The sequence below is a fragment of the Ips typographus genome, linkage group LG1 (assembly GCF_016097725.1).
Source record: "Ips typographus isolate SLU linkage group LG1, UJ_Ityp_2.0, whole genome shotgun sequence".
In the NCBI taxonomy this organism is placed as follows: domain Eukaryota; kingdom Metazoa; phylum Arthropoda; class Insecta; order Coleoptera; family Curculionidae; genus Ips; species Ips typographus.
Window position 1 is genome coordinate 2,545,352 of NC_138422.1, and position 15,537 is coordinate 2,560,888.

General features: G+C 37.4%; 5 protein-coding genes and 1 long non-coding RNA gene across 9 annotated transcripts; 4 read left to right on the plus strand and 2 right to left on the minus strand.

Annotated features, from left to right (window-relative positions):
* The first annotated feature begins 153 nt into the window (after nt 1-153).
* Rpn7 (regulatory particle non-ATPase 7) lies at nt 154-1,976 on the plus strand. The gene is made up of 6 exons (XM_081992241.1): nt 154-401; nt 460-811; nt 865-1,084; nt 1,133-1,241; nt 1,426-1,594; nt 1,730-1,976. The coding sequence occupies exons 1-6, from the start codon at nt 257-259 to the stop codon at nt 1,902-1,904; spliced, it is 1,170 nt and encodes a 389-aa protein (XP_081848367.1). The 5' UTR covers nt 154-256; the 3' UTR covers nt 1,905-1,976.
* Nucleotides 1,977-3,549: 1,573 nt separating this feature from the next.
* Nucleotides 3,550-7,051, plus strand: LOC145737709 (uncharacterized). 3 transcript variants are annotated; one of them, XM_081992532.1, is made up of 5 exons: nt 3,550-3,965; nt 4,777-4,945; nt 5,008-5,200; nt 5,260-5,409; nt 6,090-7,051. In XM_081992532.1, exons 1-5 carry the CDS (start codon nt 3,872-3,874, stop codon nt 6,282-6,284), a joined length of 801 nt encoding a protein of 266 aa, XP_081848658.1. In that variant the 5' UTR covers nt 3,550-3,871; the 3' UTR covers nt 6,285-7,051. The 3 variants fall into 3 exon arrangements, with proteins under 3 accessions (XP_081848658.1, XP_081848649.1, XP_081848665.1); XM_081992523.1 differs by having other exon boundaries at nt 3,571-3,965; nt 6,084-7,051; XM_081992539.1 differs by lacking the exon at nt 3,550-3,965 and adding an exon at nt 4,254-4,390 and having other exon boundaries at nt 6,084-7,051.
* Nucleotides 6,984-8,887, minus strand: LOC145737578 (SPRY domain-containing SOCS box protein 3). Its single transcript, XM_081992306.1, has 6 exons — nt 8,527-8,887; nt 8,241-8,477; nt 7,957-8,185; nt 7,670-7,903; nt 7,479-7,616; nt 6,984-7,426 (listed from the first exon to the last, which is right to left on the minus strand). Exons 1-6 carry the CDS (start codon nt 8,605-8,607, stop codon nt 7,284-7,286), a joined length of 1,062 nt encoding a protein of 353 aa, XP_081848432.1. The 5' UTR covers nt 8,608-8,887; the 3' UTR covers nt 6,984-7,283.
* A 334-nt stretch (nt 8,888-9,221) lies between these two features.
* Nucleotides 9,222-9,534, plus strand: LOC145738028 (uncharacterized). The gene is made up of 2 exons (XR_014180566.1): nt 9,222-9,371; nt 9,470-9,534. It is a non-coding gene; the product is annotated as an uncharacterized LOC145738028 (long non-coding RNA).
* A 183-nt stretch (nt 9,535-9,717) lies between these two features.
* LOC145737212 (uncharacterized) lies at nt 9,718-14,809 on the plus strand. Of its 2 annotated transcripts, none has more exons than XM_081991812.1 (4): nt 9,718-9,863; nt 10,828-11,010; nt 12,451-13,962; nt 14,124-14,809. In XM_081991812.1, exons 1-4 carry the CDS (start codon nt 9,839-9,841, stop codon nt 14,339-14,341), a joined length of 1,938 nt encoding a protein of 645 aa, XP_081847938.1. In that variant the 5' UTR covers nt 9,718-9,838; the 3' UTR covers nt 14,342-14,809. The 2 variants fall into 2 exon arrangements, with proteins under 2 accessions (XP_081847938.1, XP_081847946.1); XM_081991820.1 differs by lacking the exon at nt 9,718-9,863 and adding an exon at nt 10,062-10,204.
* On the minus strand, nt 14,794-15,514 carry spt4 (Transcription elongation factor subunit spt4). The gene is made up of 4 exons (XM_081992759.1): nt 15,329-15,514; nt 15,154-15,260; nt 15,049-15,104; nt 14,794-14,992 (listed from the first exon to the last, which is right to left on the minus strand). The coding sequence occupies exons 1-4, from the start codon at nt 15,395-15,397 to the stop codon at nt 14,874-14,876; spliced, it is 351 nt and encodes a 116-aa protein (XP_081848885.1). The 5' UTR covers nt 15,398-15,514; the 3' UTR covers nt 14,794-14,873.
* Nucleotides 15,515-15,537: the final 23 nt, after the last annotated feature.

Consider the following 15,537-nt stretch of genomic DNA (forward strand, 5'->3'; position numbering starts at 1 on the left):
GTTAAATAAATAAAAGCATTTTAACTTTTTTGTTATTGTCTGCTGACGTCACATTCACTCTACTTGCTCGAATCGATCGCGATTGCTGTCATTCGTCATAATTTGACTGTTGACATTAGTCAGTCAGATGGTCAGTGCTCGCGCTGTCACTGAAAAGTCAAAATACGAACAAAAATTTTGCCCGTCATCACCACACACAACTACTTGCAAAAAGAACCATCAAAACTTTAGTTTCTTCTGCTTAATTAACTGAAAAATGCCTGTCGAAAACCTGGAAGATCAAGGTTTGGAGAAGAACCCCGATCTGGAATTGGCCCACTTCAAATTTCTGCTCTCTCTGCCCGAATATCAAAACGACAAAAATGTTCACGCCAAGATCACTGAGGCCATCAAAAAAGACGGTAAATTACTACAAAAGTTAACAATTCAAGCCTCTAATTAGTAGTTTTGTGCACTTAGATATGGCCCCATGGTACGAGCTGATTTGCCAAGAAGCTGGATGGAAAAAAGATGAAAAGTTCTTGAAAACCATCAAAACAAAGAATGAGGAAGAAATCAAGAAACTGAATGATGCTATTGAGGATGCTGAGAAAAATTTAGGCGAAATGGAAGTACGGGAGGCTTACTTACGTAAAGCTGAGTACTACAGCCGAATTGGAGACAAAGAAAATGCAGTCAGCACTTTCAGACAAACCTATGAAAAAACTGTCTCTTTGGGGCACCGTTTGGATATTATTTTTCACTTAATTCGAATTGGACTTTTCTTTATGGACCATGATTTGATTACTAGGAACATTGAAAAAGCCAAGAGGTGAGTGACTAACCAATTGATTCAAATGACTGACTAGTTTAGTGTTTTTTTAGTCTCATTGAGGAAGGTGGAGACTGGGACAGGCGTAACCGCCTCAAAGTTTACCAAGGTGCTTACTGTATGTCGGTCAGAGACTTTAAAACTGCTGCCAACCTTTTCTTGGACACTGTCAGCACTTTTACTTCCTATGAATTGATGGATTATAAGGCTTTTGTTAGGTACACTGTGTACACTTCAATTATCAGTTTACCCAGGAACCAATTAAGGGACAAGGTTTGTTTGAAGTGTTGTAGTGTTTTAGCAGCTAATTATTGATTTTAGGTGGTGAAAGGTTCAGAAATTTTGGAAGTCTTGCATTCTGAGCCTTTTGTGAAAGATTATCTGTTCTCACTCTATCACTGTCAGTATGCTGAATTCTTCACAAATTTGGGTATGTTCACTTTAGTTATACTTCTCAAAATATTTACTATTTTTATTTATTTATTACATTTTATACTTTCCAAATTTTCTTGAATTGTTGCTTTTTATGAGCCCTTTCTTGAATTATAAGTCTATTATTAGGACTCTTTGTAGTGTATATAGTAATAAATTTTAACACTACAAATTTTACACAGCTAAAGTGGAGGAGATTCTGAGAAAAGACTATTTCCTCAATCCTCACTATAGATATTACATTAGAGAGATGAAAATTTTGGCTTACACTCAACTATTGGAGTCTTACAGGAGTTTGACATTGCAGTATATGTCTGAAGCTTTTGGAGTCTCCATGGATTTTATTGATGAGTAAGTTATTCAAATACAGGGTGATTTAAATTGGCAGTTTTGACACTCCACTTATAATACAGGTGTTCTAGTCTAAATTTGAATCACTCTCTGTACAAGGTGTTTCTCCTTGTTTTTACAACCAATATTTTTTAGGGAATTATCTACTTTCATTGCTACTGGTCGATTGCATTGTAAAATTGACAGAGTGGGTGGAATTGTGGAGACTAACAGGCCTGATTTGAAGAACGCCCAATTTAATTCTGTGGTTAAACAGGGTGACTTGCTGCTGCAGAGAGTGCAAAAGTTGTCCAGAGTAATTAATATTTAAAATAAGCTTAAATACGGATTTTTTCCTAACTTAATATAGTGTGTGCATTCAAATAAACTTAATTAAAGTAAACCTTTGAGTTGTTCATTTAAATAAGCGCACGAAATTAAGAATAAACACAGCAGTGGGTTTGACGAACTACCAACCAGCTTAATAAAACTTTCCATATGCGAATTAAAAGATGTACTGTGTTTTATAATTAACAATTCTTTTAAATCTGGTGTGTTTCCAGATCAACTAAAAACTGCTCTTGTGGGTGATCCAGAAATAATGAATAGCTAGTGGTTATAAGCCTTCTGCCAGGATTTTCCAAACTTTTTGAACTGGCAGTGTGTAAAAGAATTATAGAATTTATGAACCACTGTAATCTAATTAACAAAAACCAGCAGGGATTTATAAAGGGAAAATCAACACAAACGGCATTATATCAATTTATACAATCAATCATTAAACACTTTGAAAATAGAGAGGCCGCACTTGGAATATTCCTAGATCTTTCGAAGGCCTATGACTGTCTACATCGCGAAATCTTATTAAATAAAATGGGAAAAGGGGCAACCATTGGAGTGGGTAAGGTCATACTTGCAAAACAGGCAGCAAATAATGGCTGTCACTAAAGATGGTCAATCTAGTAGGTCAGGGACTCTTTCAAACGATTATGGAATAGCACAAGGTAGCATTATAGGGCCGATCCTCTTTGTAATCTTCATAAACGACTTGTATTCGGTAGCAGATGAACCATGGCAAACTATTATTAACTATGCCGATGACACCAACTTGTTGATTGGTGACAAAAATAGTTTGAACCTAGTAAGCAATAGTCAATATTTAACGTCTAAAATTGAAGCATGGTTTGCTGATAACGGCTTAATTTTGTACGCAGAGAAAACTGATTTAGTCCTGTTCAGGACAAAACAATCAAACTTTGGTAAACTAGAAGGACTCCCGATTGTCGGAAAAGACATAACAGTATCTGAAAACACGAGGTTCCTAGGGGTTTATCTGGATGAGAACCTTGACTGGTCTTTTCATTTGGATAAACTCTTGAAAACTTTGGGAACTATCTGCTACGGAATACGATCCACTGGTAAATATCTAAGTGAGCAATGTCTAAAAATTCTGTATAGCGCCAATTTTGAATCCAGACTGAAGTATGGTATTATGTTCTGGGGCCGAGATGGTAGGGTTCAGAACATTTTTATTGCTCAAAAACGAGTTATGAGAATAATTAAAAAAATGGATTATCGGCAATCATGTAGAAACACTTTCAGGTCAATGGGACTAATGACGGTATACGCTCTGACGGTCTACAAATATAATACAAGATTAACCCATCAAATTATGTATCCAACACACCGGCTGCAAATAACAGAAAAAACTCCCCACTATATGTGTATAAAGCTCTTCAATAAGTTACCTATGGATATTAAAACAATTGTGAGTAACCAAAAATTTAAAAGGGAGCTAAAAAAGTTATTAATCCAATTGGAACCCTATCATCTAAACATGTAGAATTTGAACTCTCCTGTATTGAATGAGTATACTATATCATAAGTATAATAATATACCTAAGTAGTCTTTCTTTTGCTGACGCAATTTCATTTTGTTGTATACGTTGTTTATGACAATCTTGAAATAAAGTTACTATTTCTAAATGGAACGGGGATGGTGGTACATTTTACAATAGACGCCGAACGGGGAGCGGCATGCGCGTCCCGACGCCCTTTCGACATTTCCCGTTTTTCGCCTCGGTGATATTTGCGCAGTGTAAACTGAAGCTGCAGGTCGAATTAATTGAAAATCGGTCCATATTCTAAAAATATAAACATCCATGAATTTCGCGATTGTTTTGATGCGTTTCCGCTAAATCATGTTTAGGGTTTACGCGCCAGACGTTTCGAGCGTCGATAACGTCATCAGGCCACCCCGCTCGAATATTACAGTACACGTTTGATAACAGTTCTCTAATGCATTTTTGGATAAACAAAGGCAATCAGCAGGGGCATTATTGGCAGAGTCGTTTAGTTCGTCCTCCTCCCGAAGCTGTTGCCAATTATTTGGGTGAGTAATTTTATTAGTTATTTAGTGTATGCTATGTTGGAGTTTACAAAGAATATGTAAATATATAATGGTAACTTTTTTAGTTAAAAAAAAAATAGTACACATCTGGCAACCAGTTTTTGTTTGTAAGTTCCCTTTACACATTAAAATTTTTAGCTTTAACTTCATTTCAGTTTAGTGCATTTTACTTTTGAACCTCATCAGTTCCACCATTATTAGTAAATAAAAAAATCTGTATTAAAAAAAAAGAAAAAAAGTGAAGAGATACAGAGTGTTGAAACTGACAAAAAAAACGTTTTTTGCAAATACCTCCATCTTCTTTCAGAAAACAGCTTTTGGTTTTGTGTATTTTTTGTCATAATTGGTAAAGGTTTTGAAAGGGTAGTGAATGATTTTTCCGCCTTACTTCTACGCTACTGGAAAAGGTACGGTTTTGAGGCGCCCATTTAAACCTCGAATGTTTTGGTACACAAAAAAGGTATTTCTGGTCGTAAGCTCTAAATAAGTCAATCGTTTTCTAGAAAAATCAACCCTCAAGTTGAAAATCATGATATTGGAACAATTAACAGTAATCTCTAAAATGCACTGTTAGAGGATTAACAAACACTCTGTATATTATTGCATATTTAACATTATGTGACTGAATTTGCACAAACGCTTTCATTATTGTTTGTTTTGAGAGTTTTGTTTCATTGTACGGAAACCTCGGCGTATCCTCAACGGCTCCGTTTTTACACTTAACCGGAAGCAAAACTTCCAGACAATACACATAAATACAATGGGAATAATGTATGTTTTTTTTTGTATTCAGCTAGCCGTCCCAGGGGATTTTATCCGAAACCGATGGTAACACCAGTTCGGCGTTTCCAGTCACTCGAAAGTGTTTCCAATAATGGACTGCGCTACTGTAGAAATTCACCAGGACCCCGTCCCAACAGGCCGCCCGTTCACAATAACGCACACATTTACTACAACAATAAGTATAGTTGCCCTAACCGAATTAAAACTAGCAAAATACTGGAAATATGCTTGTTATTTACAGTTTTGGAAATGTCCGAGCGCCGAGAACGGAGCGAGAAAGATCGAGCAACGCCTCCATCAACGATCCAACGACGCCCCAAACCATGGAGAATAACGAGTTGGACTCGTACATACGGAAATTCAAATTTGCCTTGTTGACTTTTGCCGTTTTCTCTGTATGCGTGATGTTTGGGGCCAATTACTTAAGTACAGGAGTAAGTCTCTAAGGGAGCGTTAAAACCAGTGTTTTCCTAATCAGTTATCCTCTGTATAGCAATTGTGGAGATTGGGCGTGGAAACTTTGGTGATTATCTCAGTTGCTCTAATTGTACTGCTTTTGGGCGGTATTATTATTTTGTACTTGGATGAAAGGCAAAATGCTGTGAATGTCACTCAACCAAATTATCAGCACAGTAATGATCAGGTGAGTTTCAAGAAGCATGAAATATGAAAAGAAACAAATATAAAAAATTACAAAATAATAGATGAAGTTTTGTGTGCGCGATGGTCTACAAGAAAATAAAGTATTCTAAAAAATAAATTCTGCAAAAATTTATTCTTAAAACTTGGGTAAAACCCGCAGCTAACTCCGTTGCTAATCGGGCTCTGGCTACACCTCCCAGATTTCCCCCCGCCAGGCTATAAGGTGCGGAATTCAACCTCCGATCCAAACTCCCCACAAATATTTTTGGATAATTAAATGATTAGCCCACTAACTCATTTGATGACCCAAAAATATTCAAGATTTCCACCAGAATGACCAGCTGACGAGGAATCCCTCACCCAGGACAGGGGACGCCGTTGCAACACTGGCAAATTCCCGAAAGGGGTACAGCCAGTATTGCTCCTTCTTCCGAACCTTTCCTTTGGTCTACAGCGATGGGACGGTAAAAAGCAGTAGTCTTGCTTGACCCGCTTATCTGAGACCACGTAATTCAAATTCGACCCTCACCATTGGGATTTCGGAAACTAAATGCATTATTCTTGTATTGTGAACAATACAAAAATTTGTAACGTAACAAAGTTACACACACAGTCATGGTTACTGTTTGAAAACAATGTGAATTTTTTGAGCAAATTAAATAAAAAAAAAATTAGTTACAGATGGAAGAACTACCCGACCACCAAGAACAGCAACGTACCATCCAGCTGTCCATACACGAATCAGATCTGAGGGACATGTCACCCCCACCCTATCATATAGCTATTCGTTTAACCAATCATCAAGTGGATCTGGAAGAAATCCAGATTTACGACGACCAATCGCCACCGCCCACCTACGAGAAAGCGGTTACTTGATCCGACGACCACGTCGTCATCGAAACCAGTTAACCTAATATTTAAAGAACATACAGGGTGGCCCAGGCGCGATAAGTGTGTTGGTTGATATACCGAAAACTGCAAATTAAGATTCTTTCGATTTAGTAATTGATGACTTAATTGTCACCAAGGAATAGATAACTCTGTCTCAATTGTTGACATCTAATGATTCATGCTCATCTAATCAGCTATTCGCATTGTTTTATTTATATGCGTTTACAATTCTATTTTAGATATTAAAATCGGTTGTATTTGCGCTTATTGCTTTTTCTCCACATCAAACCATCCAATAAAAAATAGGAAAAGTGACAAATACTCTAGAAACAGTTCAAACAATCTTGTTCACTTCCATGTAAAATATTCAGTCAAAAAAAAGCAGCTTTCAGCTTGCTGCTTTTTCTTGATCAATCGCAAATACTACACAAGTGACTGGTAGTTCCTGGTATATTGACTGACACATTACCTACTTCCATGTTAATATATCAGTATGGCAACATGACTGTACAGTATCATAAACATTCCCCAAAGACTGTATTTATATGCCAAATATTTAAAAATACTGAGTAGTTTGTAGTCCCGTCTTTTCTTGTCACTTTGCGTTGATCACATCAAAGCACAAAGATGTACATTTATATTTTGATAATATTAAGGTTCATATAAGTAAATTAAAAATGAACATCATATTCTTTGTATAATAAAACAAAATATGTTAAATACAATAATTATTAAATATGAAACAGAATCTGTATAGTCTATCATTTTACATTGTTGTCATGATTCATTGGGATTCTGAAACAACTCTATTGACAAGTATAAAACAAACTATTACATTCATATCTTCCAACATTTATAAGCCCTTAAAATAATTTTTTTTTTCTGATTTGAATTTAAAAAATTTACCCTAATTTAATTTTATTTGTAAAACACCCATAATCCAACAATGACACAACAACAAAAAAATAAAACGCCAACGCCCAGTCACAACCAGTTCAACAGTCCCAAAGTCTCTTCATCTGAGTCTGTGTCTGTGTCATTGTAGTGTCCAACATGTAAACTGACTTTCCTTCTCACTCTATCATCTGGAGCTTCTGAAGAACTACTCCCAGAAGTAGATGGAGCTTCTAAAACTATCCATTCAACACACATATTTCCTAGCATATCACTTGATATTACCATCATCAGTCAATTCATCCTTGAACAACACTTGCAGAATTCTTAGCTTCTTATTTTTAGGCCGTAAACTGCCCTCATTGATCAAAGACAGTAAGACATCATCATCCAGCTCAGCCAGTCTTTTCTTCTCATTTGACACTAGAAACACCCCACAGTGTTTTTTAATCAAACAACAACACTCATTCTACTACTTGTATTAAATTGAGGCTGCATCCAAAAGTATCTCCTCTCAAATATCCTGGATAAACCTGGAATTTCCTTGTAACTTTGATACAAAACTGGATGTTGCATCACAACCCTTAGACACATTGCTTCCATTGAAAAGTCCCTTCTCAGACAACAAGTTATCCTGACTGAAGACCTAGCTGCGGTGGAACTAACCATAGGAAAAAGTTCCAACCCTTTTAAACCCGTAAAAGCAATACCTAAAAGTGTGTTTTACTCCAACAGAAATTGTTACTTTCTACTTGTTACCAACCTAAAGACTGTCTGTTTAAGAAATATTCTAGAGTGCCATTACACATATCCAAGTGAATTCCAATGATACTTCCAACCCCAAAAGGTCTACCATACTTTCTTCTCAGTTTGTTGTGATAAATTTTACCATGATAAGAATAACCCCATGATTCTGAGCTATTCCCCAGTAAACTACAGAATTTTAACTGCCAGTCATTGAAATTCACTTTGGCTGACCCAACTCCAATCATCTATAACTCCCATTTGATACACTCAGCAACACTGCTCCTATCAATCAACACTTACCACATCAGTACCATACAACTTGGTTAAAATCTTGATTTCCCAATAATAATGATAGTTTTGCTGAAAGGGGACCTGACCTTTAACAGCAGCAGTACCCGAACTATACACCGGATGAAACGTAACTTCGCGACCCTCTTTTGAAATCCTCACATTTGCAGAGTTTAAGTCCTGCCATGACCATTCGAATTCAGATTCCTCTTCACCACAATCACATTGCAATGTTCCTTCATTACTCAGCTGAAATGGTTGTTAAATTATACTGAAGTTATTGGATAAATAGACTTACGTGCTGTAAACATTTATTACTGCAAAAATTACTGCTGCTTTCCGGAGGTTGGTTCAGTTGAGAATTGACAAAAAAGAACATTTTTTTTCTTCTCTTTACTTTAGAAGTGTTGCATATCCAGTGTGTAATACAAAAACAATAACGTTTGCCCTGTGATTTGTTTTAAAAACAACAACAGATAACAAACCCTTGCCTTATAAGTTAATTATGAAAATGAGGAGTTGTTTGTAAACTGTAAACTTATCTATGGCACATGTCTTATGGTTTTACGTCATCATAATTATTGATTTTTTTAATTGTCAGTGTCATTCTGGAACAATGTACATTTGATATTTGACAGTATTTATTGCCTCGGGGGTCTGTCAAAAAATAAAAGTAGGTTAGGAAAATGTGATTGTTTACAAATTCAATTTATTTATTTATAAAAGCGCGGTTTAAAATAGTCTTGGCTGTTCACCTAGACCAAACACTATGGCAAACGAGGTGAACGAGACGTTCATCAAAATCGAATCGAGAACAGAATTTGACGCCATTCACCCCCGATTCAAGCCAGAAGACGACGCCGCAGCCCTACAATATCAACAGGAACACTATTACTTTTGCAAACAGTGCAATATGTTCTTCGCCCCCACCGTAACAGGCCTGAATACGCACTTTAAAAAACCGGTCAAGGAGCACAGCCCTAGTGGGTCATGTTTCTACTGTCGAGGCCCCGTTTTTGAGTATCAGATTAAGGACTGTACTAAGGTTTATCATACTTGCCAAAGGGCCACTTAACAATTTAAGTACAACGAATATCACTAATATCAGTTCCTATTTTTGTACCACTATTGATGTATTCTTAAGTAAGTATGTTTTGTAAATTATTTATTGTTGTATCTTTATCAGAGTTTATTTTTGTAACATAATACTATAATTTAATATAACTTGGTTTTTTTCTTAGAACAGACTTATTCACATGCTACTCAGTTTACATGGGAAACTCATCAATAAATGTATTTTTACCAATTTAAATTTATTTGAATTTATTGACTAAATCCTAATTTTATTAATGAGTCACACTGAGCAAAACCCACACCACATACCAGTTTTTAAATATAAGTTCTACACACATCCACTGTTGTGGTTAATGCAAAATTTCTTTAGTTTAGTAGCACACAGACCGCGGACTGTTGCTTTTTTTAGTTACGGTTTTGTATGCTATCTAGCCGGTTATATTTCGCCGTTCGCCCAGTATTGTTTATGTGAAATTACTATTTTTATAGACAAGTCGAAGGCCGTCCACCTTATAGGAATCTAATATCAACGAAACATGTCGTTCTGGACATCTTTTACAGGTAAGAAACATTTGTTTTCTCTGAACTCGGCTCCGTTCGACTTGCGAGTTGTGGAACTCCTGAAACGGTAAAGAAAAAAAAACGACTGAAATCGATCCCTGTCGTTCGTCCGGTAATTTTTGCAACGCAATACAATCGGGATGTGAAGGTTTAGGTCACGTTGTAGACATTGTGGTGCCTCCTCCACCAATCGATATTTCTGTCTTGCTTGTGCAATCGCATTTGCCCACGGAGCCAGTAATACCGCGCGATTTTGTGGTGCTGGTTGGATTTTAATTGAAAAAGCCGGCTCCTTCGTTTTAACTCCCTAAAAAGTACAAATTAACGGAGAATAATGTTTGGTAAGTGTTTTATATAGTCCTTTGTTCTTGTCGTTGTTATATTGCAAAACACGCAATCATTATGATGAGTCAGCGGAGGAAATCAATTCTAATTTCAGTTAGTTAGCATGTTTACCGCTTTCGATCTAACCCAACTATAAAATACAATATATTATTGCTAGGTTGACTCATTTTTGTGATTTTACTCTACTAATGTAGTGGAATACTACATAAAATATTTATTGTGTTGAGATGACTTTCACTTTGGTAAACTTGTGGTGTGGGCATCCAAAATAATCCGGTTTAGGTTGCCAAATAATTTAATTATTCCTGGACCCACTTGGTGCACTAAAATTTGACTTTCTTTCACCTTAACTGCAACGTATTATAAACGACATATTAGTGCGAAAACTGTGTTAACAAATTATAACCGACCTTGAGGCCTTAAGGTTATGTTAAGGCTGAATTCCCATGATACAATAGAAGAGACGTGCAAGACGGTATTTTTAAATCGCTGTAACCATAATTAACGTTGATTAAGCACTACGCCTTAAAACTCGTTCGAAAATAACCATGATAACATTTTGTTTACTTCTTTTAAACTATACGCATATAAAGTAAATAACAAATATCTAATCTTTCAGCGTCCCTGCGTAATTTCGGCAACCGTATCGGTCAGCTGTTCACCAGGAGAAAGAGCGAGGTGGTAGAAGAGGCCACCGAAGCCCAGAACCAGGTTGAAGATGTGGTGGAGGAACGAGCTAAAAAAACCGACGAGGTTCTCGAACGAGCCAAGAGTGATGCGCAAAAGATCGCCCAAGAAGCAGGTATATTTAGGAAACCTGTTTTCTATCCTAACCAAGTAATAAAATAGAATATGCGGCGCCATTAATTCAAATCGAGTTTAGAGGCGCGCCACATGGTACATTACTAAAATAAACCACTTGCGTTTTGTTTTCAAGATTCAACAGATGAAACGGTATCTTAATGATTAAAGTAGCAAACGTTTTAAGTCTTGCAATTTTTATCAGAAAAATACGAGGGGTGGACTGCTAGAACACTTTGTCTTTAATTTTACTACTCCAAACTTTATAAAGCAAAATTTTTGTCCATTTTTAATGGTCTGTGTCTCCGAATTGCTTTGGCCGAATTTAGTGAACAAAAGAGGTTTCAAAAGACCGTTTTTTTCTGGAATCAGAACCGTTATTCATTTTGCTTCGAAAGTGATTTCTTCACAGATATATAGGGCAAAGAAAAATGTGTTGCAAAAGTCTTGAAATCCAACTCAGTGTATTTAATATAATTTTAGAACTTTCTTACTGTAATATAGTCAAATTTTTGCCCTTTGAGAATGACGTCATGCAGGTGAAAAACTCGCATGTCTGGAATTAGATCACAAGTTTTAACCTACAAATACTTTGAAAAAGTGTGTTCAGAAGTGACTGATGATCAAGTGCCTTGAAAATCACATGATCATGAGAGTTTCAGTTTAATCATCATTCATTCAGTGAATAGGTGTACTTGCACTCACTTAAAGATCTCTTCTACTCCTAATAACATAATATATTATTAATGTTCATTGATTTTGTGTTGTGTTATTGTGCTGTGCACAATAAAGCGAAAATAGTAATTTGGCATACCAACATTACCAACTTCTTTGTTTTTCATAAAAGCGGTTATTTTGGTTTTACTGACCGACATTTTCTTAGAAATGTTAATAAAATAGGAGTCGTCAGCTGGAATTCCAGCCTTTTTCATTCGGCATAGGGCAGCAGTACTCACTTTTAAAGCCTGTGATGCTCTATCATACACATTGGAATAATCAATTGGGATGACATCTGGAAACTGTTTCTTTTCGTACTCTAAAAAAAGCAGCACATTTAGAATTAGCATTTGGGCTTGCTTATTGTAACGCAGCATTTGTATACCTTTGATATTTGTTTATATTAAAGTGACAGTAAATGTCAACGTTTTTAATTTGACAGGATGACAAAATTAATAACGTGCCTTTTTTGTTAAAATTGTTTATTTCACATGTTTGATACGCGAGAAACAAAGATGTAAGAAGATGACGTCATTCTCAAAAGGTAAAAATCCGACTATAACACGTCTTGTTTGAAAACCTGAAACACCCTGTAGAACAGAAATATCTCTTTCACCTATTCAGTATCAGTTCTTTGTCTTACTGGCAACTTTTTTTACAATTATTCACTTTTTGGTTGCCATACGAATTTCAATAATTTTTAAGTTTTTCTTGATGATTTCAGCTGAGGCGGTTAATCGAACCAAAAGCAATGTAAACGAAGACCTGCAAAACATCGGCAAACAAGCCGACTCCAAACTACGAGATGCCTCACAGACCCTCACCGACCTAGGCCAAGCCACATCCGACGCTGCCACACAGAAAAAGACGGACTTAGCCCACGCTGCAGAATCTGAACGTCAAATTATCGTCAACGGAGCCCACAGCTTGGCCAAATCGATCGATACCAAAGTCAAGGAAACTGAACAAGTAGTCGCCGACCAAACCCGATCAGCAGCTGAAGCTGTCAAGGCCGAGGAACAACGACTGGCTCAAGAAGCGGAAAAATTGGCTAACAAAGTGCGTGAAGCCGAACAAGCCGCCGCTGCTAAGGCAAAGGCCGCGGTTCAAGCTGCTAAAGCTGAGGAGCAACGGATAGCTCAGGAATTGGCTAGGAAAGCAAAAGAAACCGCTGATAAAGCTAGAGCCGCAGCTGAAGCCGTCAAGGCGGAGGAACAGCGTTTAGAACAGGAAGCGCAGACGCTGGCTAAAAATTTGGAAAACAAACTCAAAGCGGCTGAACAAGCGGCTGCTGATAAGGCTAGAGCAGCGGCTGAAGCTGCCAAAGCAGAAGAACAACGGCTAGCTCAAGAAGCGCAAAACCTGGCCAGAAATTTGGATGCTAAAGTTAAAGAAGCTCAGCAGGCTGCTGCCGACAAAGCTCGAGCTGCAGCTGAAGCTGTCAAAGCCGAAGAACAACGCTTAGCTCAAGGGGCTCAAAACTTAGCCAGAAATTTGGATAACAAGGTTAAAGAAGCTGAGCAAGCTGCAGCTGACAAGGCTAGAGCAGCAGCTGAAGCGGCAAAGGCACAAGCAGAAGGTGCGCAAAACTTGGTATGCAATATTGGCAGTCAGGTTAAAGATGGTGCTTTGAACGTGGCGAAAAACGTAGACGAAAAAGTACGAACTACCGAAGCTGCAGCTGCCGCCAAAGCCAAGGAAACAATTACCGGTGCTCAAAACCTGGCACATTCGTTTGAAGGCAAGATCCACGAAACCCAAGAAGCCGCACAGAACCTGGCTAGAACTACCGACAGCAAACTGAAGGAAGCTGAAGCCGCCGTAGCTAATAAAGCCAAAGAGACCGTGACCGGCGCCCAAAATCTGGCTCGTTCGATCGACGGTAAAATCCACGAGACTCAACAAAACGCGACCGAAACGCTGGAGCATCAGAAACAGCGTTTGGCTGAAGGAGCCCAAGCGGCCGCCCAGTCAGTGGATAACACAGTAAGGCAAGCTGAAGAAGCGGCCGCCCAACGAGCACGACAGGCTGCCGAAGCCGCCCAGAACTTGGCCAGACAAACTCAGGAAGCTAGCGCTACTAAAGCCAGAGAGTTGGCCGAAGCCCTGGAAGGCGAAAAGCAACGATTGGCAACTGGAGCGCAGCACCTAGCACAAGGAATAGATGCCAAGTTGCACGATACTAAGGACGGTTTAGCACAAACCGGACATAATTTGGCTGGTAGCATCAATCAAGGTAAATAATCAATTATTTAAGTAATCTTCTTAAAAAAGGAGGGTCAACAAATACACAAACTTTATTAATCATTATTCTCCCTGGCCCTTGAATTATTAAGTTTTTCCTGTAAAATTGAAATAATGATGGACAATAAATATTTGATTCTCTCCTTTTTGCAGGATTCCATTCACTAGAGAGCTCATTGGCTCAAAAAGCACATGACATAAATGCGGGATTCCATAATGCAGAAATCAGTCTGGAGAACAAGTTGCGCGAATCTGCGCAAGGGGCAGACAGAAAACTGAACGATACGAACCAAAGTGCTCACGCAGGTTTGGACGACCTTACTGATGCGGCATCGAATTTTTTCGGAAAAAGTTTGCTACCTAAAGAGTAACTTGTATGCAAGGAGTGTGTGTTAAAGAATGTTGTATTGGCCAAACTATACTGGTGCCACTGTTGAAACTGAAGAAGAAATAAATTTATTATTAGAGTCAATTCTAGTGCCTAGGCTTTTGTATTAACAACAATATTATATAGCTGTACAGGGTGTGAAATTAAATGTGCTATTTTATCACTACTTACTCTCAGCTGTAAAGTAACAAGACTGAGACTATACACTATGAAAATTTCAATCTATATTTACCCTGTATGATTTTAGCTAATTGTGGCATTGCACTAGCAAAAGCAAATCATATTTTTTCTAAGTGTATGTTGTAAAGTTTTTCTAGGGTAGCATATTTTTGTATTAATAATTTAGTCCACAAAAAAATGTTTTTTGCCCTATTTGTTATTTATATGTTACTATAATTCAATTAGGTAGGATGTAATTAACTGTTGAGCTTCAAATAAACAATGAAAGTCATGTGTATTATAATTACAAGAAAAACCTACACTACCACAATACCTTTTCACTTCTGAACTTAAAATTATCTTTGACTTGTATCTCGAGGTCTGTACACTATTCCTCGACTCTTCATTTCCCTTATAATACCCGCAGGGAGTCTGCCTGAGACTGAGATTGCATAGACTCCTTTACAGAAGCGGTCTGAAAAATCAAACATCTGTAAAAATACAGTCGAAAGCTGTAAATGTTAAACTTACTAATTCTTTGCCACTTGGCAACCCAGCTGTCTTCAGGACTCATCATAGCAATCATCCTGCAATAAACCCATTAAATTTCAGCTAGTTTCTCATAACACAACTTACCCATCAAAGTTTGAACTAGTGCAGTCATAGACATTGTCTCTGTTGTTTTTCATTCTCAAGAACTCATCGCAATTATCACATCCCTCATATTCAAACTGGTCAAATGACTGTAAAATAATGAAAGTGGTTGCAATGTTCATCATCCCCATGTGCTTGTTGTGAGGGGGCTACTTACTTTGATCAGAGAGCAGACCAAACAGGCTCTCAGATTTCTCAAGTCTTTAGGAATGGTTTCCAGTGTCATTTTGATTATTGTTTTATATGCGAAAGAATACTTTCTACAGCACTCAACTTGAACAGAATTCAGTATACTCACACAAACACAACAAAATATAAAAGAAAAGAAAAAACCAAAACAGACCAATGTCAAAAAACTGATTGACA